The sequence below is a fragment of the Platichthys flesus genome, chromosome 21, assembly GCF_949316205.1.
Source record: "Platichthys flesus chromosome 21, fPlaFle2.1, whole genome shotgun sequence".
NCBI lineage: Eukaryota > Metazoa > Chordata > Actinopteri > Pleuronectiformes > Pleuronectidae > Platichthys > Platichthys flesus.
The window spans coordinates 5,616,058-5,642,502 of NC_084965.1; the positions used below are offsets into that span (position 1 = coordinate 5,616,058).

Here is a 26,445-nt window from a genome sequence, read left to right on the forward strand (position 1 = left end):
GGGTCATGGTACTCTGAACAAAAACCAAGGGATTTGCATAATTCATTACGGTCGCTGTGGAGCGGAGAGAGGCGGCACAGGTGTCCCGGGCGTTGTGTGAGAAGGAGCATGTCTAAGAAGCCAAAGGTAAAACTGAACAACGCACAATTTGTTCTTGTTTCTGTGTAAGTCGGCAGCTTTATGTCTCTTTCCAAAGCTTGTAGTGTCAGTTGTAGCGATGGCTTGTTTCCTCAAAGCTTCCCGTTACAGCTCAGGTTGCGGATTTGCTCGCCGTGCGCTGCAGTTTTGTTTGTGATGAGTGTCACAGCCTTTCCTGTACATCCCGTCTGTGAGGTCTGGTCAGAAGGGCCTATACCATCTGAGTTGACCCTGTGTAAGTAGAGCTTAGTTTTTAATCATGGATTGTTGCAGGTCTGTATCATTTTAGATGGAATGCATTGACGTTGTCAGGGCTTTTCTGAAGGTGAAAGGTAATCTGCAGGTTTCCTTCTCTCTTTCCACGTGTAGATAACTCACAGATCTGTTGAGAGAGTCTGTTCCTGCAGCTAAATCGCATTCTTATTTTTTATTTGTGCTTTATTGTGAGTGATTATCGACCAAGTGACGATGATAAATATCTTTATTGTGTCCATCCGTACACATGCATCCATGTTTGTGAGCGTCATAAAAACTAAAGTGCGACCCAGTCATAAACGAAATGCTCCATGGAACCACCACAGGTCAAAACCTCCTCGGGGGTGAGATCACTCAGTACAAAGAGCTGTAGTAGTGAGTAGCATCACGTCAGTTCCTCTCCATCCTCAGAGGTAGAAAGAGCAGCTTTCCACGTCTCGTGTCGCTCGTTTCTTCCACTGTAAATCCTGGATTGGTTGAACGGCTGCAGCCGATCTAAATCTCCTTACCAAGGAAAGCAATCATTACAAAGTGAGTCATGGGATCAAGTGAACACAGTCGATTGCCCCCCCGTGGGTATAACTGTGTTCAGGGTAGAAACGCCCCCCCCCCCTCTCTTCTCTCTTCTGTACAGTATGCAGAGGAGCATGTGACGACACAGCAGATTATTGTCTCTGACAGACTCTGCACAAATAGTTGACTGTGCTCAATATGAAGCCCATCAGTTATAACAGGGTAGCACATAAACTTGGCTTTGTTATAAATGTACAGAAGAGGAGAGGAAATATGTGAAAGTTAATGTCAGGTCATATTTGGGTTGAGTCATTAATTAATATCAGTCATTGCAGTGGCATACACAAGGTTGTGTGTTTGCCCATTTAACCTTAAACCCCATTCACTAAATGATCAGATATCGGACCGTACATTAAATTAATTAAAAAAAGAGTCTGAGCCAGATCTTCATCATGTGAGTGAGTTTAAGATCATCTACCCATCAGGTCTTCGTATCAGCAGCGGGTCGATGGAGTGAACGTGTGTTTTCATACCCGCTGCCTGTGTTCTCCTGACCCATGCATGACTGTGTGCTCACAACCGTCCCATTCGCCAGCAGAGGAGTTTTTTTGTTTTTTTTCTTCCTGTGGCTCGATGTGGGACCGCTGATGATGCTGATGTGCCCAGCCAGCGTGAAGTGACTCAGTTAGCGCCACGCTCTCGCACTCGGTTGTACATGTCAGCGCTTCAGAAGTCGTCCCGTCTTTGCATGCACTCGCTGTCCAGACACTCCGAGCTCATGATCTTCATTTCCTTGGGCATGCTCGACAAGCTGCCGTTGTCTTCACAGACCAAACGCTTCTTGGGAAGGGTAAGACTCTGTCGACTTCTAACTTCAACCCGGACAGTCCACTGCCCTGCTACCTCAGCTGACAGGCAGAGGCTTTAGATTTTAAACTTTGCCAGTTACGAGAGAGAAGTTTGAGCTCTCATCTGTGCCATGTGTGTGCACAGCTTCAGTGCTATTCTGAGGTTTGGTTCACATGTGAGCGGGATGCCCTTCGGAGGAGTAGGCCAAACGTTAGTGGAACTCTCGAGGCAGCAGGAAACAGCAGCTGGGGCTCTCTCTCTATCCATCTATCTTTCTTCTTCTCACTTTTTCTTCTTCCTCAGTGTCTTCGTGGTTTTCCCTCCCTCCCTTTATCTCCCTGTCTGTAATTAGAGATGGTCCCGGGGCTCAAGTGGCCTGCCGTGTGTTGTAGCTAGGTAACTTCAGTCAGATGCTGGCTGCCGGCCCTGGGGGGGGTTCGTTAGAGGTGAATCACAGTCACATCAGGCCCAGCGTGGATTCCCCAGTCGACTGGGGATATTATGCATCTGATGGAGAACAGTTTTGCGTTAGCTTACTTTCATAAACGCATACATCTTTTCTATAAATCTAATTTTCTCTGGATGAAACAAAATGAGCCATCTCCTGAAATCCACTGGTTTTTAAAGCAACTGTTTTACTTTATTTCGAAATGCACTTATTTGCTTTTCTAGCCGAGAGGCACATGAAAAGATCGATTCCACTCTCGTATCAATCCATTCAGAACCTGCAGTCAGCAGACAGGTAGCGTAGCTTAGCATTAGGACTGGAAACAGGGGGGAAAGGTAGCTTGGCTCTGTGTAAAAACAGAAGAGAGAAAACGATAAGGGCTTATGTGCCAAACTATTTCTTGTGACCAGTTGCCAACAGTCTTTGTTGTAGTCTATGTCTTTATCATCAGAGAAATCTGAGCCCTCAACATGAAGTTTTATGACTTTAAAGTGATACTAAGTCCTCGATAACTCCATAAAACGTCTCGGGTCTTGATAGCTACGTCTTGTGTCTTTTAAATCCCATCTCGATAAATTTAAAGTGTAAAAGCAGTCAATCTTTTTTCTTCCCAGGGATCAAACAGGGTCATTTACAGGATCAATACTTCTGGAGTAGAACAGAAAGATTTATCCACCAACTTGAAGTCCTGTCGGAGGGTTTCATTTGTGTAATAGCTTTCTTGGCAGAGCAGAGCCCCCTCCCTTTTGGAGGAGCCTTTCTGACACGCCCTCAATGATATAATTGAGTTGTATTTCAGCCCCTCAGTGATCTTTTTAAGTTTACTGAGCGTCTATAACGTCATTTATGGGACTCATGGCCTGTAATAATAACATGTTTGACAGAAAACAAATCGCTCTTGATGTTGTTGGAGATCGTTGCTGTCGCTGGTGAGATGCCACGGGTCGGAATCCATCGCCATCCGCGGTGGTTTTATCCTCTGTGTTATGATGTCTTCAGTGTTAAGGTGCTGTATTGATGTAATACAGATTAACTTGTGATCCTGTGCAAGTGTGTGTCTGGTGCAAGTGAGCAGATTTGTTTTGGGCTGTTTATTTTAATGGGAGTGGTGGCCGCTGTGGAATCACTCCAGCGTGAAAGTGTCCGACACCTGTGTCCAGCCCTCATATGGAGCGGCTCCACACTGTGTCCTGTCACTTGACCCGGACGATATACACTCAACTGTTCACTGACAGTCCATCACTCTTCTTCTTTTTTTACCCAGAAGGCCACTGATGGATTTGTGATCAGAGTCCCTCCATCAGCTGGAGTCGTTCTGGAAACAAACATCTGTCTGAGTCTCCTTCAGCTCCAGGGTGATCGATCTTTTTCCCTCCTGGAAATTCCATAGAGCTGAGGCAGTATGTTGATTATCAATTAGTCGATGAACTACTCAATCTGGAACATAGCTCGATACAGATGTTCCGCCCAGACTATCTAGAAGTGTGAAGAAGAGACTGGAGTTAGGGACAAGTGCTGCCAAGCAACATTTAACATGCTCAGGCTAACGTCAGCTAGCATGCTGCTGTTTACAGCTGTCAATCATAATGTTTCACTCTGTTGTTATAGCTTCAAAGAACTAATCAAAACCAAACTTACGATGGTTTGGCTTCACTTTTGTGGAGCTGTCATGTCGTCCATCTTTAAACACAGTCTGGCTCAAATACATAACTCCATGGTAGACTTTTAATTTAACAAACAACATAATGTTAGTCTTTGCTTGTAGACTTGATTGGTCATTAGGTGTTTCTGTAGGTAAAGCTGATAGTGACATTTTAGAGTGCCCTCTGCTGGATCCCAACATAAAATACTTGCAATGAATTGGGACAAACCAAAATAGGGAATTCAGATTGTCTGTCTAAAACGTCTGGGAAATGATGATCACCCTCCTGTATATTTAACATTATCATCTATCCTAAGGTATCATTTATTCCAGTGGTTTTGTGTAGCATCACACTCTCCACACTGTGCAAGGTGACTCTTTCTTTTTTTTCTTTGTGTGAAACACATCGGGATGCTGTATTGATTCGCCCTCATAGTCCAATTACCGTTAGCTGGTTTTATAGGCCATCCTTGTTGGTCTTTGTGCGCCTGTCAGTGTGAAGGCCTGCTGACGTCATTGTGTGCATGTACACTGATCGATAAGGGAAAAGCGATGCCCGGCACTCGTTTCCCAGCGCTCGCAGAACCGGGAGACATTGATCTGTCAAATCCCATTCCGAGAGCCCATTCAGGGAGAGCTGTTAATTGCCGTCGGCACTGAGGGATGCTATTATATCATTACATTACAGTAATTACGCAAAATATAGCAGCTAATCTGGGCTAGAGCTATATATGCGTTTGTATGCGCTCTTAGAGGCTTCTAGCTTAAACAAATTACACATATCAAACACATAAACTTTACCATCGGTGGCCTCAGCATACAAATCCTGGTATGGATAACTGGATCCTTAAAGACACACTGATTTGACTCATTATTTTAATTAGGAGGCAAAGGAAAGCCACAGTTGACTTTGCGTTTTATTAATAATCCCCTTTTCTTAATGACCTCCATTGATGTTTTGGCAGAACGATGCAGACTTCACATGCAGGAGTCATTTTTAGTGAGACTCGGAGACACCACATCACACTTTCTGATCTTCTGTCATCACGCTCAGCATGTGGGGAGTTTCGCCTCCAGGCCTGAACTTAATTAGAATCTGTTTTTCAACTCCACTCGCCTTGACCTCGTGTTTCCCCTGCAGGGCGCTGGAAGACAAATGAAGACATTTTACATCTGAAAAGCAAAAACAAAAAAATATTCACGTGAATTCAGATTCTGTCTTTTCAAACCAATAGTTAGACAAAACAAGACTTGTGATTCTGTCGACTTGGACTCTTTGTCCAGACCTACCCCAAAATGTAAAGTGTTGCCTCGTGGCCTATGTCGGCTTTTTCCCGCTATGTAGTTTTTTGTGTAATCCTGCTGAGCGATGAAAACATACCCTCCTTGGCAAAGTAACAATTAAATACCATGTGTAAGGAAGTGAATATATTTCCCCCTGAGACTAGTTGTTTGGAGACCTTATGCTAAGCTAAACTAAGCTAACCATATTCACTGTACATACATGATTCTTATCAATCTTCACATCTAACACTAAACCAGAAAGTTTTTTGTAGTTTTTAAAGTGGTTTTATTGTGAAAATGAATTTATGAAGAATGTTTAAATCAAAAAGATAAAGACATGCCACATGTGAGAGCAAAACTTTGAAAGATATTTTGTTAATCTTCACTTTGCACCAATCTGATGCGGCAGGACTTCTAACCATTGTCCCGGTGAGATTAGGCAAACAGTTTGTCACGTGCAGAGCACATGTCCTGGATGATAATCCTCAGAAAGGGGTTAACCCTGATCAAACACAATATAATCTAGGATTTAGGTTGGGCCGCTCAGAAAACATTTTTCTCCCAACTGAAAATACAAATCTGGGCTTTTTGAAAATAAAGCTTGTAGTTTGACAGTCGTACGATCGCACAAAAAATAACCCAACACACGCACAGACACACACACATACACACACAACAGTTGGTGTGTTTCCCCAGCGACAGACATTCCTCTTTTATTCCAGGAACATTTCAGTTAGTCATTTCAATTTTTGCGAACTCATGATTCAGCAGTGCCAGGTTTCATGTTTTGACTCATATTTTACGGCTTGAATAGAATATTTATAGTTGCAGCCCAGGGGGGAGCTCTGACGTCACAAAACACACAACACAGCCTCGGCGTCTCTGATGTCGGGTCATAAAGAGGTGGAGTTTATTTGAAGCGAATGTGAAGTTTTACTGTAAGTACACTGCATGGACCTCAAAAGAGAACTGTCACTTGATTACTTTTACAGGACTTTACAGTTTGAAGTGTCTTTGCCACTGTTGATCTGCCGTGAAACTTTTTAAATGTAAAGTTAAATACAAGCAGGATTTCTACGTGCCATCAAATGACCGAACGGAAAGTTTCAACGGCTTTTTCGTCCCGCCGGTGATGAAAGCAGATATGGCATTGCGTTGATGTAGTGAAGATAATTACTTCCTGGCTTCTTCGGTCTCGGCAACATGTGTTGAGCCCGTACAGTGAGTTTAAGGCAGAGTGAAACACATGTAAACTCCCGAGATCACACACTCGCACACTCAGACTTAAAAAGTTTCTGCAGCTGCTTTTGGTGCTTTCTGGAATTTTCAGGCCAGCCCTGTTGGCCAGAGATCTTACTTCCTAACTGTGTGTGTGTGAGAGAGTGTGTGTGTGTGTGTGTGTGTGTGTGTGAGTGTGTGGGAGGGGAGAGGGGCAGGGGGCTTGTTTTTGGGGCTGGAGGACGGTTCCAGCGCTCTTGAAGGAGTGTTCTCCCAGCGTGGGAAAGACACTCCGTCTTTTCTCTGCCTCTCAGGGACTGAAGTCGGCCAAAGAAGGGCTGAGAGGAGCGAAGCGCCTCACAACTTGTCCCCTCTGGAGCCGGGGTGAGGGGGGTTTGTAGGAGTGAAGCACTCGGGCCGGCAGGAGTTCCTGTGCTCCGGGAGGAGATGGGCAGCGGCTGAGGAGACTTTCTCCCGGCCGGGCTGAACGGCAGAGTCGGTTTTGGGCAGAAATGTATCACTCCGGCAGTGAGGAGTCAGATCTGGTAAGTTTGTGTAACCAAACTCTCTGAAACTCGTGCTTTTATAACCCAGAACTTTGAGTGTAAGTTGACAGAACGTCTCCCTCTTCTCCTCTGTGTGCTCTGAACAAAGAGGACGGGCTCGAGCTGCAGGAGAATGGAGGTTATTAGTGCAGGATTTAAATGGGCGTAAACATCTACTTTTGTTTTTTTTACCCCTTGTCACTTTTAGTTGGTGAGAGTCTTTTCCAAAACACACACGGTAACTCTCTCGCCGCGTCCTGTTTAGAGTGGAAAAGGCTCATTTGAGTGTGGCTGTGAATGTGCGAGCAGCGCTGCACGAGAGCTGAGAGAGAGAGCAGAGCGAGAGAGAGAGAGAGAGAGAGAAAGAAAGAAAGAAAGCAGCAGGATGATTTTGTTTTTTATGGACAAACTGGTAAAAGAGCAGCAGCGTGACTTGAGGTTTAAGTTTAGTCTTAAGAAAAGAGTTGATCTCCATTTTTGTCCAAACCCTCCAAGTGTTGACTTCCTTTTTGTCCAACCTTTCATCAGTATTTCAAATATTTCCTGCTCTGATTGCGTGCCTGTCTTTGTCTGAGGGTGAATGATAACCTCGTGAAAACATTTAGTCCAAATATCACAGTTTTCATCAGCCGCAGCATTGTAATAATTACCTAAAATCCCCAGAACTATATTTAAAATGGTTGTAGAGATACTGAGGTTTAAATAAATACTAAATGCATTTAGGAGAATTGAGAAAATGGATAAAAAACGATGCACAAGCATATTCCCATGTGCTGTTGCAGCCATTAAAACCATCTTAGATCTTGGTTTTAAATATTTCACTCATACAACTTCAATGAAGAGTTGGATAAAGATAAATTGTTATTATAATACAACATTATTTTCGATAGTGTGGAAGAAGATGCAACTTTAAAACAACCTGTGCTACGAATTACTTTTGGTGTTGTTGTTGTGATGACATCGTTAGTTATTATTTCTACTAATAATAACAGCAATAACTTTTATCGTTATTTATTTTCATGATAACTCACAACATACAATTACTCTCAGACAGGAGCACTTGTCGGATTATGTAAGTAAGACTGTCCATGGGTTGTTGTTCGGAAGTGTCCATGTGACTGATGCTGCTGAGCACTCGAGTCAAACGCACACGAACACGATACAGTGAGTGTTGCACGACGAGCACCGTGGACGTGACTCAAGTGTCTGTCGCTGACGGCTGTGAAAATTCAACCTGACGGTGTTTGGACGCTTGGAACGTGGGTCACACATGTCAGCTGAGTTTCAACAGCATCAGTGATCTATGTGTGCAGGAAGACATACACAGGTTTATGAGATACTTCTGTTTAAAGAACGCACCGGGACACTTTCCAGCACAGACCCACTGGAAGCTGCCAACATTTCTAATATCACACAGTTTATGCTTCAACCAGACACTTTGTGGATAGGATGAATAAAATCTGGGCACAAGGTCCACTTCACTTTAATTTAAATTGACCTTTTATGGGTTCAAAGAAACTGGACATATTCAAAAAGAGTTTTTTATCTCTTATTTATCACTGAGACCTGGGGAAATCCTCTTCCTTTGTTGACACCATGTTCATTTTTTTATATAAATCACAAAGTTTGGCAAGAACAGGTCCAAAGCACCTGATATATCAATGTATGAAATGAAACAAATGAGGCTGAATCATTCTACTGGAGCTCAGCCCCATTTTGCAGGACGCTGTGTTTTTGCTCTACTGGAGATGGTTAGCATCTCGCTCTGCTCTCTTAGCCGCTTCTCATCAATCATCCACCGCCGGCTTCATGCACCAGGAAACCGCCCGGATATTGATGACGCAAGCAGAAAAAAGCAGCGCAGAGCCGCCCGGGGTCTTTCTCACCGTATCCCTCTGATCAGCCATCATCCTATTAGTGCTGTGTTTTCACAAAGGGAGCTGAGCAGCTAGATCTCACTGGGAGGGGGAGGGGGGGGGTGATAGTAGCTTCAGTTGGTGGCGCTGTAGCTGATTTAAAAGACGACCAATTATAGATAAAAGTCAGATCACTGCCCTTTTTTTAAAATAAGCCTTTTATAGAAGGATCATTTTGTATGATTGAATCTTCTTTCAATTGAGTATTTGACTAAAAATGTCACCTAACTGGTTGTCATGGTTTACAAACACGTCTGACCAGTATAGGTCTCAAAGGTCACAGTGACCTTGAGTCTGCTAATTGTTTTAATATAGACGGAAACAGAGACATACAACCATAGGACAGTAATTCTAGTTAGAGCTTAACTGAGGTGAAAGTGCACTCTATTAAAGTAACAATACACATTTACCGAAGAAAGTGAGTTGAATAACCCATTCATTCATATAAAGTTATATAACAAGCCTCATACATTTAGGTTGTACTGTGTGTTATAGTAACTAGTAGATAGAGGTGTGTGTACGTATTCCCAGTTTACCCCCTCCACCATGTGGGGTGTGTGTACCTTTGTATTTAGCTGCTGTGTGTGATTGACAGCCAGTGTGTCCATTGCCTTGATAGGATGATGCAAGCATGATGCATTTATCTAATGCACTGGCTCATGGAATCCTGGGTAAACACTTTTGTCATAGGCCCGTCGGTGTCACCTTGACGTCCACGCGACCAGTCCCTCATTGGCACGCCAGAGGGATCGTTACCCCCCCCCCTTCTCTTTTTTAATCTCTCTCTCCTCCTTCCTCTTTTCTCTTTCTTCCACAGACGTACAGACAATCGGTTTCCCTCACACTCTTCTCGCTCACTTGGACTCAGCCCTCTGTGCCGTGATAAATATTAGTAACCATCTCCCACTCTTGGCTGTCACGTCTGCTCCCATTGTCTCTGCGTTGATGCAGGAGACGCTGTGTGTGAACCGACGATTTAATTGACTCTGAGTTGCGCGGAGTGAAGTGGCAGTGATGGACAGATGGCCGGGGAAAAAAGAGGCTTCGGCGCGAGCCAAGAGTGAATCATGCCAAGGCCGAAACTGCCGTCGCCCAGTCGCTCAGCCCATTGTCAGCCCCGCCGCAGTCAGCTACAGTTTGTCAGGCAGAACCGAACATGAGCTGGCACGGGCGGCTATCTTCATTCTTCAATCTTTAATCGTGCTGCAGGAGGTGAAGGATACTTGTGCATATACTGGCCACAGGCTGCAGAGTTGAGGCTCGGGTTATACTGATAGTATAAGTTTACAATCTGCATACTGTATGTGTGGGTCACTTGATAACATATTAACCCTGGAACCCAAGGATATCTCTGCTTGATTTGTGTTGTTTTGGTGCGATTCATAGGTGTGACACACGGCAGCGCTGTAGACTCGAGTTGTGTTTAATTTGTTGTGACTCAAATAGTTTCTCTAGCTGCAGCTCGGTAAAATAACTAAAAGTTTGAATTCTGATGAAAGAAAGAAAATGCGACTTTTCAGTGTAAAAGTAGTGTTTCAACATATTTTACTCCTGTTTCCAGCATGTGAACTTTACACTTGAGGTAGACGGGGTTAAAAAGACTAACACACATAAGGTTTCTCTTAAAATGCTCTTATCTTCCATATTAGTGTCACTGATGAGACACATAGGAACAACATTTTTGTCCAATTTTATATATATTTGCTCTTTGGTTTGTTGTTGTCTTTATAGAGTTGTGTGGAGTTTTTTGACACATAGAGAACAATGTTTATTGGACATTAACAATTTATCGAAAAGAGTAGTTGCAGTCTGGGTTTATATCTTAATTATTTCAGTTGCCAAACGTATACGTTGCCAAAGACTGAGTTTTACTGTCAAGAAAAGGGATAAAACCTTCCTCCCCACTCTGGAACAAACCAGAACAGACCAGAAAGCCAAAGCCGCTGGGAATCCCTTGAGAGATGGGAGATGAAAGAAGCGGAGTGAAGAGGTCAGGATGGAACAAGGTGAAAGGAAGTGTGATGTGAGAAAGAGGAGCGAGAGAACATTAGTACGAGATGGGGCAGCATGATAATCAGGAGCATCAGGGTGGGAGAAGTGTGGCTCAGGTTAGCGTCACAGGGGAAAGGAGCCTGCAGTAAATCTACACATGTGTAGGAAGGAGGTAAAACATGTGAACTATGGGAAGCATCCAAGTCATGTGAGAGCACTTTGTAGCTAGCATGCACAGCCTTTATTTTCTGCATGACTACATTTATCCATTTTCACAACGGATACGTATATATAGAATAACGACTGGTGGATGAAAATGGAAGCTTTCAGATCATGGAGCGATTCCCTGGTGTAACTGTTTGAATCTGTGCGATGCAGCAGCAGCGGCTGACGCACAGCCTCCAGTTTCACTGCGCTATCAGCCGCCATGGCTTGTAATGTTCTGATGTAATGATTGTGGCTGCATGTAGAGGTCACCGGTGGTCCTACAGCAAGGACCTCTGTCTGAGTGAATCAATACGAGCGGTACACAGAGCAGAGGAACGTTGACCCTTTTCAATTTCCCCGTCCGCCGCTCGTTTGATTCTGTTTGTCCAATCTGCTTCCGGAGGGCGACAGTGAGGGTCTGCAGCAGTTTCCAGAGAACATAAGATTGAAATCTGTGATGTTTTGTTGACCTTAACCCGCCTTTGGTTTCCATGTGCTAAGAGTGCAAACCTTCAACAAGGCTCAACATTTAAACCCACTAGATCCTGATTTTTATCATTTTTCACACACTCGTATATTTCCCTTCCCATTTATACGTGTATTTATATCAAGATCCATGAATAGTTACCTGGGAAATGGTGAAAAAGTCAATCGTCTATTTTAATGACATTAAAGAAGTTACAGAAAATATCCTGAATCAGAACTTTTATCCAGATTCATGCCAACATTGTACAGGTTGTTTCGAGGCCCATGACCCGTCCTTCTGCCAAGTTTCAAGGAAATCCAGTTTTGTAGTTTTTGCATAATTCTGCTGAAAATCAAAATAACATGAAGAGAGCGTAAACACAACCTCCTTGTGGAGGAAATAAAGGAAGTTGCACTGTGACTGTGTGCACAGCTGGGCTCTGAGCTCCTTTTTGACACTCAATGTAACCAAGGTTCTGTTTGTCTGTCTGCAACATTCTGTTTGGTGACTTTCTTGTTTGTGGGAGTTTGGTTAATGTTTAGAATAGATCTTTGTCTTTACTTCTTAGTCTGCAGTAGAGGAGACATCGATAGAAAGAGGGATGACCTGCAGGGAAGAACCCCGGCAGGATTTGAACTATGCTTTTGGTCGATGCTGAAGTGTCTTCGAGCAAGACATCATATAAAAACAGAACTGAGACTCTCATTCTGCTGAGTCCTCTCCTCCCAGACTAACACAGTATCATACTCCAGTTTATTATTACACATGTGTGTGTGACAGTGTTGTCAGTGTCAGTGTGGCAGCGGGTCCAGAGGTCAGTCCTGTCAGGCACCTGGAGGCTCCTCCTGTCGCTGTGAGTCTGTGTCGCTGTTGTTGTCAGAGTGCAGCCTTCACAGCTTCACCCCGTCCTCTCCGGGTGTCAAGCATCCACGTCCAGAGCATCTGTGTCCAGCCCTCAGAAGCTCTGCAGGCTGTAGTGTCTCTTCACTGGACCATATGTGACCCGTGCACTATTTCCCAAGAAAGAGGCAATATGTGTGATGATAGAACCGGTTCAGACCTGTCTATCTCTCAGGACGGCTGTTAACACCAGGTCTGAACCATAGACTGTAAATAAAGATGGACCAGTTGCTTCCACTTCCTCCCAGTATCCAGAAATGAAACCTTAAATTACAGGCACTGTCTTTGAGAAACAATTGTTTGACGTGTACTTTTACTTTTTAGTTTGATCCATGTCCCATTCACTAACATGGAGGAGGTAGGGTCTTTATATACAGTTTAAGTTCAAATATACAGTATTTTCCTCTCGTTCTCTTTTCTCATTCATCTACCCTAAACATCTCTGGTTGATGAAATTGTTTGTATTAGTATAAAATAGTAAAATGTATTTTTCAAATTCCACATGTCATGTTGAATATGACCTCAAGTGGATGGAGGCGTGTCATTCATTGGTTATGATAAGCACCGCTGATTAGCATGTCACCCTCTGATCTACAGCTACTGCTCCCCAGGGAGAGACTGCTGGTCATAAACCCGCCTGCCCATTTCAACCACTGGTCCCATGGGCCGACCCCTGGCGCCCCTGACCTCAACCAACCTCACGACCAGTCAGACTGAGGAGCTTGATGCGTCGGCAAAGCCAAAAAAAAAACATTTTGAATAATCCGTCTGTGGGGTTTAGCTTGGGCCGGTCCTTTATGAGGACGGGACATTTTTAATTAACGCTCTAATTATTCTCATTTGTCCTGTGTGGCTTCGCAATGCTCCACTTACATGTAATGAATTACTGCTGATCTGACAGGCGAGGATTTAGAGCGGCTTTCACCTCAGGATCCGTACAACTGAGACCAGAGCGAGGAGATTATCTAGAAGAAAAGATACAGGACGGACAACTCTTATTTCTATTTTTATCACACACACACTTTCAGGGCTGCAACTAACAACTATTGTTATCATCTCTTAATCTGCTGGTCGCTTTCTTGATCAATTTATTGTGTAGGATTTCCCAGCTTCTAAAGAGAGATTTTCAGATTTCTTGATTTGTCTTGTTTGTGTGGAGGATGTTCCACTTGATTCTTGAATCTTCACATTTCACAGCCAATATGTTTTATATTTAACTTTGCTGCAATGTTTATAGTTTTTTCTTCTTCTTTTTTTCCGCCCCAGTAACTAATTAAAAATATGCAAAGAAACTTCCAGTTCCTGCTCTGGGTGATAAATTTAAATCCGCTCCAGTTTCGTGTGCTCACTGGTTGAAGGCATGAAAGGAAACGCTGGAGAACCACCACATGAATTCATAATGGGAGTAATAATGATGAGTTTCAGCACTAATGTGAGGCAAAGGCAAGTGTGCAGTTTTTAGATTAATTTAGCAGCTATAAACAACCAATCAAGGTGAACGTGGTTTGTTTATGTATCAGAAGAACAAAATGACTCAGTTCTCAGTGGCCAGCATTCATCACAACGTGAACAGCGAGCAGATGGATCGACTGTGAGGGGTGACCGAGGGAGAAAAATAAGGGGAGTGACGGAGGAGGAGGAGGAGAAGGAGGGGAGGGTGGAGACAGAGAGAGAGCGGCAGAATCACTGAAGTATCACCGGGGAGCTGAGATGTGCAGAACAAACACTGATGGGCTGACACACAGAGGTAGAGAGAGAGAGAGAGAGTGAGGAGGGGGGGAGCTCGCAGCACCTGAGAGGCAGCCTCAGCAGCTTAATTAGCATCAGGAGGAGAGTCGGTCACACGCAGTCACACAAGGAAGGTTTGAAGATAAACTGCTGTCACCAGTCTCGGAGCAGCACGAGGGAGACTACAGCAGAGGAGGAGGAGGACGAGGAGATGGAGGCAAAAGCTTGAGCAAGAAGGATGAGAAGCGACGCCGCCACCTGACTTTCACCGGGAGTCAGCCTGAGCACCTGCAGTCTGAGCACTGGAGGAGACTGGGGCAGACGGGCAGAGGAGAGAGCTGCTGAGATTATGCGCGGGGCAGAGGGCTCCTGTGGATTCCCCATCTTCGGCAGAGGGAGCAGGAGCAGTGGAGACCGTGGCGGAGCTAGCGGGAGCTGCAGCAAAACAAGGAGCCCAGACTCCAGAGCTTTTTATTCACCGACAGATGAAGGGAGCAGTCGCAGCATCCGAGGAGTAACAGGCGCCAGCTGTGGATGCAGACCCAGTGTTGCATGTACCTGTGGCCGGTGCAGTGAGGGAGTCTGCAGAGCTGGTGCAAAGGTGCCCACGGCGGTGCGGTCAGGTGTGGTTGTAGCAGCAGCAGCAGGGGGGGGCAGTGGCTCAGGACACTGAATGACCAGTGTGGCTGATGAAGGCCACCTGGGTCCGCTTGCTGAAACGCGCCAAGGGAGGTCGGGTCAAGAGCTCCGATGACTGTGTAAGCAAATTCTAAGTGTGTTTACGTGCTGGAAGTTGCTGTTTGTGTGTGCATGTGCTCGGGTCCCCTGTGTGTCTCCAGTGGGCATACGCACCACCGTGTTGGTTTATCGCCCGGCGATGATGACAAGCAGGATGCTGTTATCGGTTATGGCTGTCAGATTCTGGGCAGAGCTCCATGTCCACCTCCCTCTGACCCACTGGGACGGCGGTCTTGATCACGTCCTCGTCGTTAGCCCTGACCCGGTGGAATAATCAGAGCAGGCCAGGTATCTCTTAGATGCCAGCTCGTAAAACAGAAAGTAATGTGCTTCAAATAGCCACATTTGGACGTTTATGTCCTCGAGTAGAAAAGGCTGCATGGTGAGCGTGAGCTGCGTTTGAAGAATCCCAAAGACATGACACCTGCTGAGGTTTTGAAAGCCAACTGGGGGGGGGGGGGGGGGGTACTCAATCAACTTGCTTTCTTCACACCAGATACAAAGCAGCATGGAGGGTGAGATTAATTTGCAGCAGGGTTTCATATCAGCCGGACAAAGAAACTATATGATCACAACAGTTGATCCAGGTAAAATGTAAGTGGAGACGAGGAAGAGGTGCGAGGCTCCTTTGTATGTATGGGATGGCTGGGTAATTCTAAACAGGCACAGAGTGAGGGAGGCTATTTTTAACTCAGACAACTCGAGAGTGCAATGGTGCAGTGAGATGAATGGAAGAGCTTGTGTGGGTGGTGTAGTAGTGAGCAGGTGAGGACAAGGATTACGCTGCATAGTTAAAATTCTTAGATTTATGCCGACCTGAAATGGCTTTAATGGGACATTGTGTCATCCATTCCCACAGTTAGGAATGAAATGAAAAGCTGTATTATTTTTTAACAGGATGCACTTAACCTACAGTCAGGGTTCACCAGTATTTACCCTACTTGTTTGTGAATGAATTTTTATGCCACAGGTTGAACCTCAGAGAAAACCTCAGTTATCTTGTTTGGATGTGAGATAACAAGGTTTGTCTCTCTGGCTGATTCTGAAGCTAAATGTACCCGTGGAGTAAAGTGCTATTTGTCAACGTACACACTGTGATCTATACGACTGCTTCACCAATTATTCATGATGTGTTTTCACGTTGCGTTCGACAAATATGTTGACGTGAGTGAGATGCACTGCACTCAGGAGAGTGTTTGTGTAACGTGGAGCCAGCGTCTGTGAGGCTGTTTGTATAAGCAGGTACATTTATTGGTATGAGTTGTATGAGTGGTTGTGATTGTCTGTGACTCAGCTAACATACAACTTAATTTTCTTGTACCGATTCAAAGTTCTGCCAAATTGCACAACTAATCGCACACGTTCCGACTAAAATACTAAAGATTGAAAACTACAAGGTTCTGATGAGGAGATCTGTTGTAGCCTCACAACAGAGACACACTGGGACCTGGTGTTCTTCAACATTTCCCTGAAAGTTGTCAAGAAAGATAACAACGTGAGGGAGAGCTAAGGATGAATCAAATGTAGCTGCTGGTGATGTGATTCTGTGAAAGACAGATCGTGTCCTTCTCAGAAAAACAGGGAAGTGTCCATTATTTCCAGATCCTGTCGGCTCTTGTGATCTCCTGACATTGTTGCGGTCATGTGATTGACTGTAGGATCACATGCCTGCTTGCTTTGTCGAGCACAGCTTTCATGCTCATTATTTCATGAAATTAAAGGAGATCTCTTTGATGATCACAGTTCAGACTCTTCAGTCTGTGTGGGTGTGCTCACAAATTTGTACAATGCACGACCGCACAAGTCGGATGTTTCTTTGAAGAGCGAGGAGAAGCAAATGAGTTGTCTCCCGTGCCTTTGAGATAATGTGTGCGTTCTCAGCGGATGGCACCTGCTAATTTGCAAGTGTGAATCCAAATCAACCCTAATTAGTTTTTTTGCTGAAATGTTGCTGTTTGTGTCTCCGCAGGGTTCGGCCGACTCCTACACCAGCCGTCCATCAGACTCCGATGTGTCCTTGGAGGAGGATAAGGAGGCCGTGCGAAGAGAAGCAGAGCGACAGGCTCAGGCGCAGCTCGACAAGGCCAAGGTTTGTACCCTGCACCCACCAGCGCTCAGTTCACTCTGCCTGGTTCCTGTTTGACACAACATGGCGTCTGTCGGCTCCAACAGGGAAATGTCAGGACCAATTTGAAAGGCTGGCACAGGAGGATGTTCAGACTTGGTGGTGACGTTTCCTTTTTGGTCTCGTTCTTTAAGTGTATGCGTTTATTTACTACTATTACAATGAGAAACAGCATAACTAAGTATTTTCAGTCGGGGGGGGGGGGGCACAAGTTCGATGTTGGTAGAGGTGGGGGCCACATGAGACGAGGGCCGTAGCGCTGATTCGTCCAGTCTGAAAAAGACTTTTGTGTAAAGTTTGTGACTTGGGCACAATTTTTCTTTCCCTCCCGCCGGCTCACGACTCCAACTCCAAGCTTTGAAACGATTATCGTAAATCATTTGTCGTTTTTTCGAAACCTGCGGAAAGATTAGTGGACAATGCTGCAGGACAAGGTGACTGTAATAGAGAGGGGATATTACTGATGATTTCTGCTGGTTCCTCAGATAAAGACAAGCGGGCCCCTGAGGGTCGAGGGGCCTGGGAGGACTCAGCATCATCCCTCTTTCTTAGAGCCAGGTCTGCTCTGGGCCACAATTAGCAGGATATAAACAACACACACACACACACACACACACACACACACACACACACATGACGGAGCAGACTTGCCTCTGCAGTGAAAGGAAGTGCAATCAGACCCCGCTTCCCCCAGAATCACTAAAATCACCGGCACTGCTCAAATTAATGCGTTTGATCTGTAATCTCCAAAGCACATTCTGCTCCCGCTGTTTTACTTTTGCACATCAATTCCACCAAAAGTAGTTTTTTCGTCTTTCATTCGTCCACAGCAGCGACTTCTGCTCCGAGCTCGGCGCTTCAGGCCGCGCATCCGTCCTCGCAGACATTTGGCAAAGACGGATCATTCCTGCAGATCCGTGTTGTTGTTTTTCCAGAGTCACCCTCTCTCTCTCTCTCTCTCTCTCTCTGGCACTCTAATTAAAAAGATAAGTTGGCTTTATAGATAACCTAGCGCAGATAACCCCCGCTGGCATTTTTACGTGACAGATGACAGAAAAAAAGAAGAAATAGCCTCTCAGTGGTCGAGCCACCAGAGAGCGAGCAGGCCAGGGTCAGAGGAAGTGCACACTCTGGCTGTGAGCTTTTATGGGCACTAATTCACAACAACAATCCGAAAATAAAGCTGATATTTGAACGTGATAAGGCCACTGTTGACGCCTGTAATGGTAAATACACGTTTTCTTGTTTCTGTCATTTATTTTCACACAAAACAACATTGGTTGCCTCTAATTGACCCGAAATGGGAACTCCACTGATTCTACTCATGAAAATCAGTTAAGCAAATCGCTGGTGTTGCTCCTCGGCTTGTAAAAACACTTGTTTAGTGTCTTCTGTGGCTCTGGGAGGAGGGTGCGTGAAGTCTAGTGAAAATAACCCCAATGATGTCATGAGGGCTTATCTCAGCTGGAGTCTGGAGACTTTCTTTTTTTTAAACCCTGCGTTTCAAATGTGTTTGTTGCTGTCAGGAGGCTGAGGGTTTAGAAGGATTAACCAAAAGATGCTTGAGAGTTGAATCATGGGAAGTGTAGGATTTCAAGGGCTTTTGGAGCTTCACTTCAAGTCTGGATATTTGAGCCTCATCTACGTTGATTTTGACTATTTTGTGTCTTATTTTATCCCTTAAATGATGGAGAACACTAAATGTATTCATAAGAGCAATACTTTCTTTGAATTTTGGAGTTTGTGAATCAAAATGGCAGAACAATGTGCCTTCGTGGATTAAATGAATGGATTTGTAATACGTTTAAAAACTATTCATTTTCAATGGGATTATATACCAGAGATTGATGAGAATTACTTTTTATTCAGGTCAGGACTCTACTGGATTTTAACCAACATATTTAAACGTTTCTGATTATGTTCTGAAACATTGATTAAGGTCGATTTCCGTTTATGGTCGTATCTTAATAATTACTTGGTTCAACAGTTTTGGGAAATTCCCTTATCTGCTTTCTTTGAGAGTTGGACGAGGCTGGCTCCGTCCAAAGGTAACACAATCTGAACACAACCCAATGTAAACAGCTGTGGTTTTAACTGTGGTTATTTGCCAGATTATTTCTTCCTCAGACCTTCTGGCTGAAAGTTCCCAGCCAATACTTTATATACTTTATATACTTTTTATCTACTATAGGGATTGAAAACCTAACCCCCTTGGTGGAGGTAACAGCAGCTGCAATGGCTGAGTCATAGACATTAACAGCATTTATTAATCATGACTTGGTGTTCATGCCTGAAATATATTCAAGCATCCCTGGATAATTATAGAAATACCCCCCCCTACTAAATGAGTGAAGGTTATGATTCCCCTCACACCGTACGATAATAGATTTTACAGCCTGAAGCCAGAGCACAGGCCTGAAGAGGATTCATCTCAGATCGATCCACAGCATTCAAGGTGAAACAATGTGGGGATCTTGATTTATTATAGCGTGACGTCTTGCGTGTGCTGCTATGTGGCGAGTGGGGAGTCAGGTGTTCACTCGGCCACTGTGAACGCGGAGAGGACCAGCTCATGAAATATACATGTGGTGATGTGATATTGTGATGAGCGTCGGGCTGTGTTAATTGGCTGTGGTCCATCGTGCTGCCTCCCAGGGCTCCCAGTCACAGATAGGGCTCCTGTCCACTTGCTTATCTCCGTCTTATCCTCAGCCCCTCAGCCTCTTATCTCCTCCACTGTTCCTCCTCCTCTCACTTCTTGTCCTCTGCTCTATCCTTCTATCCATCTCCTTTCCTTTCCCTTTTTTCCCCTCCATTCTTCCTCTTGTCTTCCCGGTCTCTAACCCTCCGCCCCTGTCCTCTCCCCCTCGCTCTCTGCAGTCAATATGGCATCCATAATGAAGGCCTGTGTTACGTAACAAGCGGGAGATGTAGAGATACTGTGTGCAGGGGTGTAAAGGTGCCATTATGTTCCCATCCTGCACTCACCTGCGATATGTGCTGCCGCCACATGCGTGTGATTCCCTACGGGTCTGATAGAAGTCATTAAGCCTATAGGAAGCTTTGTTCGACAGGCAGCCATGATGGATAAAGAGCAGATGAGAGCGAGGAGACCACACATGCACATAGACACATGCACTAATGGACCACGTACCTTAATACAGCCATGTGACTCCTTGCTCCAAGGTCGCTCTGTCCTCCATGGGTCCCAGCACTGCACATACTGAATTGGATGATCGCCTCAATGTCACACACACCCACACACTGACACAAACACACACACACACACATGCACAAGAACACAGCGTACAATCCTCCCCCTGTAGAATATTTACATTGTTGTCCACGTGAGGAAAATTATTCCAGCAGGATTTCACTAATGTATTATTCCCATAATCCCTCACACTTCATCACAGTCACTTCACACCTGTTGTTTTTCAATGAGGCCGACGGCGGGGAGCCACGATGTGCAGCCCCCCCCCTCCTGGAGCTCGCTGATGATGAACCTGTCCTATAATCGTGAGCTTTGCTGCTTTACTTCAAAGATCTCGAGCAGCATTCAGATCCGAGCAAATCCAATCAATCCCACGTTCCTGTGCAGTTGTTGAAGGAGGATGGAATGGTGCTGCACAGTCAAATGTGCATCTATAAATGTCTGTATTGTGTCTTAAATGCTGCAGTAAGTGATTTTCTGGCAGCCAAACAAATTAATCAGCCCACACGTGAACATAGTGGAGCATTTAGCAGCTGCAGTAGCGGAGGTGGAGAATGAGAAAGGGATCAAATAAAAGTGGATATTTAATCAGGCATGGCGCACCTCTAAAGGAATCCTCATGCTCTGTGTGTCCTGCCCTTATTTTGACGTCTATTAAAGAAAACCAGATTGTCAGAGTGTTGTGATGAAACCAAGCAAACTAGACGGATTTAATCTACTTTGAAAGCATCTTTCAGAATTTGTCAAAGGTCCAACAGAAATCACAGCATCAAAGCTCCGATCTAGCGAGCGGGTTGAGTTTGGCTTCCAGCTGAATATCACACGGCCCTTCTCCCCATCGTGCTCTCTTTCATGTGCAGGTAAATATTTATCGTGTGCGAGCGCTCGCTGGGAGATTACTCTAAGCTACATTTGTTTTGGCCGACTGTCACACGGTTAAAAGCCGGGCAAATTAAATCTGGGCGAGGGCACGACCACGTTGCCAATGTGCTGCCATCGCTGGCCGGCGGACGCCAAGATTATGTCTAAAAGCATTTTATATAATAAAAGGATGCGGGTCCTATATTAATGTATCACAGTCATGCAACACAAGAAAGCATATGGTTCTTCCATTACATTTTCTCATGATATGATATTAAATTCGAATCCTCCCTGTGGGCTAAGGAGGTTTTCTTGCTTTGCGGAAAAATATCCCACTTTCTATTTTGCGCAGTCTGTGTATGACAGTCACATTGTGAGGTGGTTACATGACAGGCACAGGAACAATTTATTAGCTCTATGCATTATCTCACAGAGGAAGGTCTGTCCCACAGAGGAAGGTCAGCAGCGATCAGATAGGAAGCTCCGTATCGATTCCCCCTCGTTGCAGAAAGATTGCAGAATTGATTTATGAACAATTTGCACAAGTGCTGTTTGTGCCACTCGGGAAGTAGGCGGAAGACTCAAGTCCCTTTTGTACTATTGGTGTCAAAGTGGTGATCGCTACGCACACCAACACGTTGCGTCACTGTTAATTGTAATGTGTCTTCAGCCTGTAGCAGAGAGACGGTGCAGCAGCAGCATCATTCACGGAGTCTGGATGAGTCAGAGGCCGCTGGTATCCCGCACACAGGGTTATTTTTAACGCTCTGCACAAAGTCAAGAAGGAAGAAACTATTTAAAATTCTGGAGGAACAAGTGCTGTCTCGTGGATATTTTGAGGTGAAGGGTCTGGATTTTATCAGAGGCACTTTTGGACATTCTTACATTTTTAACAATCATTTTCAAAACCTATTTACCTTAAGATGAGACAAGATAAGATAAACACTCCCACAAAAGAAAACATGAAAGGATCAAATGGAATAAAATGGGGAATTCAATTAAGTAACAGCCCAGTAGGATTTATCACCACGTGTGGCTGCAGAGGGCGCTGCTTCTCAGTTAAAGTTACATGGTGTTGCTTTAATCCCCCTCTTGTTCCTCTTCGCAGACCAAACCAGTTGCATTTGCTGTTCGCACAAATGTCAACTACAGCCCGAGTCACGATGACGACGTCCCTGTGGCAGGCATGGCCATCTCCTTCGATGCTAAAGACTTCCTCCACGTCAAAGAGGTGAGCCGCTACTCTCCTTTGTCAGGGATCATAGGGAGGAAGCTGAAGGTGACACGTAACTGTCTGTGTTTATCCTGTGTAGAAATTCAACAATGACTGGTGGATAGGACGTCTGGTGAAGGAAGGCTGTGAAATCGGTTTCATCCCCAGTCCAGTGAAGCTTGAAAACACTCGTATCCTCCAGGAGCAGAGAGCCAAACAGGGCAAGTTCCACTCCAGGTAAGAAGCCAAATCTGCACCCAAGTCAGTTTCTTTGGCTGCGAGATCATCTTAAGTGAATTTCCACATGAGAATTGTTCCTTCTCATTTCAGTAAATTGGGAGCGAACTCATCTTCCAGTTTAGGTGAAGTTGTTCCCAACTCACGGAAATCTACTCCTCCTTCATCTGGTAAGTAGCTTGATAGGTAAATCTGAAAACCCTTCTTAATTAATGCCTTGTATTTCAAACATTTAACCACTGAATACAAGTTTAAGGTAAGATATAAGTTAAATATTTCATTTTTTAGATTTCCTGAATACATTTTTTTATCACATGTTTTAATGGTCGTACCTGTTCTTTTAAATGTTTGATTAGATTTCTCTGTGTTGAAGCTACATCCTGTGCTAATGTTGATGTGAAATGTACCCTGTGATCTCCTGTGTCCACCTCTGAGTGATGGTGCTCTTGTCTGTCCGTGTGCGTAGCCATTGACATAGATGCCACAGGCTTAGACCCCGAGGACAATGAGCCCCCCGTCCACCTGCGCTCCCCTAAAGCCAGTCCAAACACTGTCATGTCGCCCCTAGCAAAAGAGAAACGAATGCCTTTCTTTAAGAAGGTAATCTGTACGACGCCAGCCTCTCCTCTTCTCTGTCCTTCCGCTCGGCTTTTGACTAAAATGCCTTTCGGCTGCTTGGCCTCACTCAGCGTCCGTCCTCTGTGTCTACACCACCGTCCTTGTCCCTCGGCGTGCACCAACCGGCCATTAGCATGCATGCCTGTTCTTAACCTCTCTCTTTCTCCTCTTCCGTCTCACTGTAGCTAAGCAGAAGCAGAAGTCGGTAAGTCGTGGTCACAGCAGGGGACGACCTCCAGAGGTCTGACCTGTACGATACCTGTGTGACGTCTGAGCAGAGACTTTGTACTCACCTCTCCCCTTCTCACTGCAATCCTTTGTGTTGTGTGTGTGACTGTGTATGTGTTTGTGTTTGTAAGTGAACTTGTGATGCGGATTCGGTGAGATCTCAGTGTGAACAGCTTTTTAAACAAACAGATAAGATCTACTTATATATCCAAAGGAATATTGCAGAGAGTTAGATGAGGATATCGATTCAACTCTCATATCTGCAGTTAGCTTAGCTTGGCATAAACAATAGCAACAAGGTAAACACAGCTGGCTTGGCTCTGTGTAAAGGTCACAAAGTGTCTATACCTACTACTACCTACTAAAACTCATTGATTATCATAATGTACTTTATTTAATCCATCTAAAAACCGACAAAAGAGAAAAGTCAGCATTAGGACTTTCAAAGGAATACTTCCAGTCAGACAAATATTAGCATTATGGGAAATGTATGCCAAATTACTTTTAAAGCAAAAAAAATATAGAGTTCAATGCATTAAGTTTAGGTTAGAAAAACACATTATAGTTTTGCCACTAAACGTTGCTGCACATTAACATATGATAAGGTCCATGCATTGTTTCCCTTGATAACATGAAATTCAAGGTTGATCTAAAGTTATCGAAAGCAAAACTAAACGTCTGTTAATACCCTCAAGTTAGTCAGCAGTCGAGTTCCCACAATGTCTCCGGGGAGGCTCAGTGACGACAGCAAACGATAGACAGAAAGAAAATGTTTAGAGGAGCAAGGAGAGGGGGTGACAGACGGTCGGTTACACGTCGTCCACTAAAGCACTCGTCATAAAGATAACACAAACCGAGAGCAGCAGCTTGAGGACAAATAAGGATCGAGACAATGGCTGCGGTGAACGAAGCGGCCCCGTGTACGTGGTTCCAGGAGGAAGAAGTCGAGTCTCTCTGTTTCCCAGCTGTCTGCTCTCCGACAGGGCTTCAACTTAAATCAGGCACTGGCTCTGCTTCAGTAAAAAAAGAATAAGAAAGGGGGAAAAGTACTTTTATGTTGCTCCAGTGTGCCGGCGTGTCCACACACCACATCCAACACGCCGCTCTGCCAGGGATGCACAGCAGGTTCACTGCCTTGATGTCAGAAGTCCAAAGAAACGCACGTCCTCAAAGAACCTCCCAAGAGTGTGCAATTATATATTATATTTATATATTTATATATTTCATATATATGACACAAAATGAGAAAACCAGGGGTATTCATCCCTTAAAAAATGTCAGTCAATCCTTATTCATTAGCTGAGAAGATTGGCATCAGTAAATGTCTGTGTGGAAGGTTCTAACGATTAGCCTAGCTTAGCATAGTTCAAACTAAAACCATAAAACTCACAAAAATACAGAAAACAATATTAACTCCTGCGCATTGAGTTGCCAATTTCCAATTTTAACAAAGAGTTTGACGTTAAGGGTAAATGCCGTATAACCAAACACCATATTCGCCAGCAGACAGTTTGCGTAGCTTCGCATAAAGACTGTAAAAAGGGATTTACCAGCAGATGGATTGGTTATGTTATCTTAGCTTAGCATCATGATTGTGAAATGGGGAAATGGCTCGTTTGACCTTTTTACAAATGCAACTCTTTGTTATGCTCAGCAGTAGAGTTATTTTTTTAGCTTTAGACAGAGCCGGACTAAGTGTTTCCTCCTGTTTCCAAACATTATGCTAAGCTAATCAATCGATCAACCAATGTGCTGGCTGTACCTTCATATTCAAATAAGCATAATTCTAAGTCCGACTCATTTCTCATTGGCAGTAAATCCCAATTTTCCCTTTTCCTTCAGACTACTTTTTGAAAAACACTGCAAACGTGTTGCCAAAAGCAGCACAATGATCAATTTGATTTAAACTGATGCTGTTACACAAACTGAGCTCAGCTGTTGAGAGCAGGTTTTCCTACCAGACTCCTAATCTTCCCTTCTCTGACTAACCTTTCCTGTTACATGTTCCCTCTTTTACCCAGTGACACCAGAACCATGAAATGACAGAAACGATCCGCTGCCATTTGCTTGAACCTGTTTTAAAATTTAAAAAAAAACCTGGTGACGCTTGAATTTGGGAAGCAAAATTCCAAATCTATTACAAATCATTGCTCGGGTTTTCATCCAGAGTTCGGCTGAGACGTCTCATCTCATGGTTCACAGTGTTCCGGTGCTTTCAAATTGTCTTGTTCATTGTTGTTCTGACCCACCCCGTGTGATTTGCAATGGCGACTGTTTACTCTGTCTCCATAAATAAGTGCAACTGTTTTTCTTCCTCTCCTGCTCTCTGAAGACGGAACACATTCCTCCGTACGACGTTGTGCCTTCCATGCGACCCGTGGTTCTGGTTGGACCGTCACTGAAGGGCTACGAGGTTCGTCCGCGGTGCATTTCAAACCCCAGCGCTGCCTTTGTTGTTCATCTTGGAATAATAAACAACACCATTATATTGTATATTGACAAATGTGCCTGCCTGTAACTGTTTTATCTCTAATTCCACATCCACAGGTTACAGACATGATGCAAAAAGCTCTGTTCGACTTTTTGAAACACAGATTCGAGGGAAGGTGAGTCAACTGTGACCTTTTTGAAAACCCAAGCTCTCATCCCGCTTCCTTCCTCATTCCTCGTCTCCCTCCGACTCTATAGGCTGGTATTTATCTGTCCCCTGAGGCTCGCCAAGGGAGTGTGTAACAAGTTTGTTTGGCCTGGAGATGTGTGCTACTGCTTTAAATAGTACCTCTCCATGTCCTTAATAGGCCATAATGGGCCCTAGAGCAGAGAAGGATTCTCCTCACTCAATGTTGAGTCCGTCCACAGCAGAAAAGCCTTTAAGTTAAACAACACTAAGATCCACTCAGACCATTGGCAGCTGCAGATAATACTGTTTATTCTATGTTCTTAAAACATAGTTAAACTCACACATGCAACATGATGGTGTTAAGCTCTGATTCAATACTTTTGTTTAGGCCTAAATTAAAAAAAGATATATAGGTTCGTGGATAGGTCTCAACCGAAAGGCTCATCATGCTGCCTTTACGTACTTAAAGATATACGTCTGTTTAAAATGT

At 44.4% G+C, this 26,445-nt stretch overlaps 1 protein-coding gene across 4 annotated transcripts in view; it reads left to right on the forward strand.

Annotated features, from left to right (window-relative positions):
• The window catches only part of cacnb2a (calcium channel, voltage-dependent, beta 2a), a 53,985-nt gene that overhangs the window by 19,735 nt on the left and 7,805 nt on the right, over positions 1-26,445 (forward strand). The window contains exons 1-8 of one of the 4 annotated variants that reach the window (XM_062379835.1): positions 6,766-6,892; positions 16,809-16,928; positions 22,148-22,270; positions 22,353-22,489; positions 22,583-22,659; positions 22,956-23,089; positions 25,668-25,748; positions 25,883-25,941. In XM_062379835.1, the coding sequence (XP_062235819.1) occupies positions 6,860-6,892; positions 16,809-16,928; positions 22,148-22,270; positions 22,353-22,489; positions 22,583-22,659; positions 22,956-23,089; positions 25,668-25,748; positions 25,883-25,941 (764 nt within the window). In that variant the 5' untranslated portion in view covers positions 6,766-6,859. Of the gene's footprint in view, positions 1-6,765; positions 6,893-16,808; positions 16,929-22,147; positions 22,271-22,352; positions 22,490-22,582; positions 22,660-22,955; positions 23,090-23,292; positions 23,313-25,667; positions 25,749-25,882; positions 25,942-26,445 lie in introns of those variants that run through there. The other 3 variants (XM_062379837.1, XM_062379834.1, XM_062379836.1) reach the window with 3 other exon arrangements.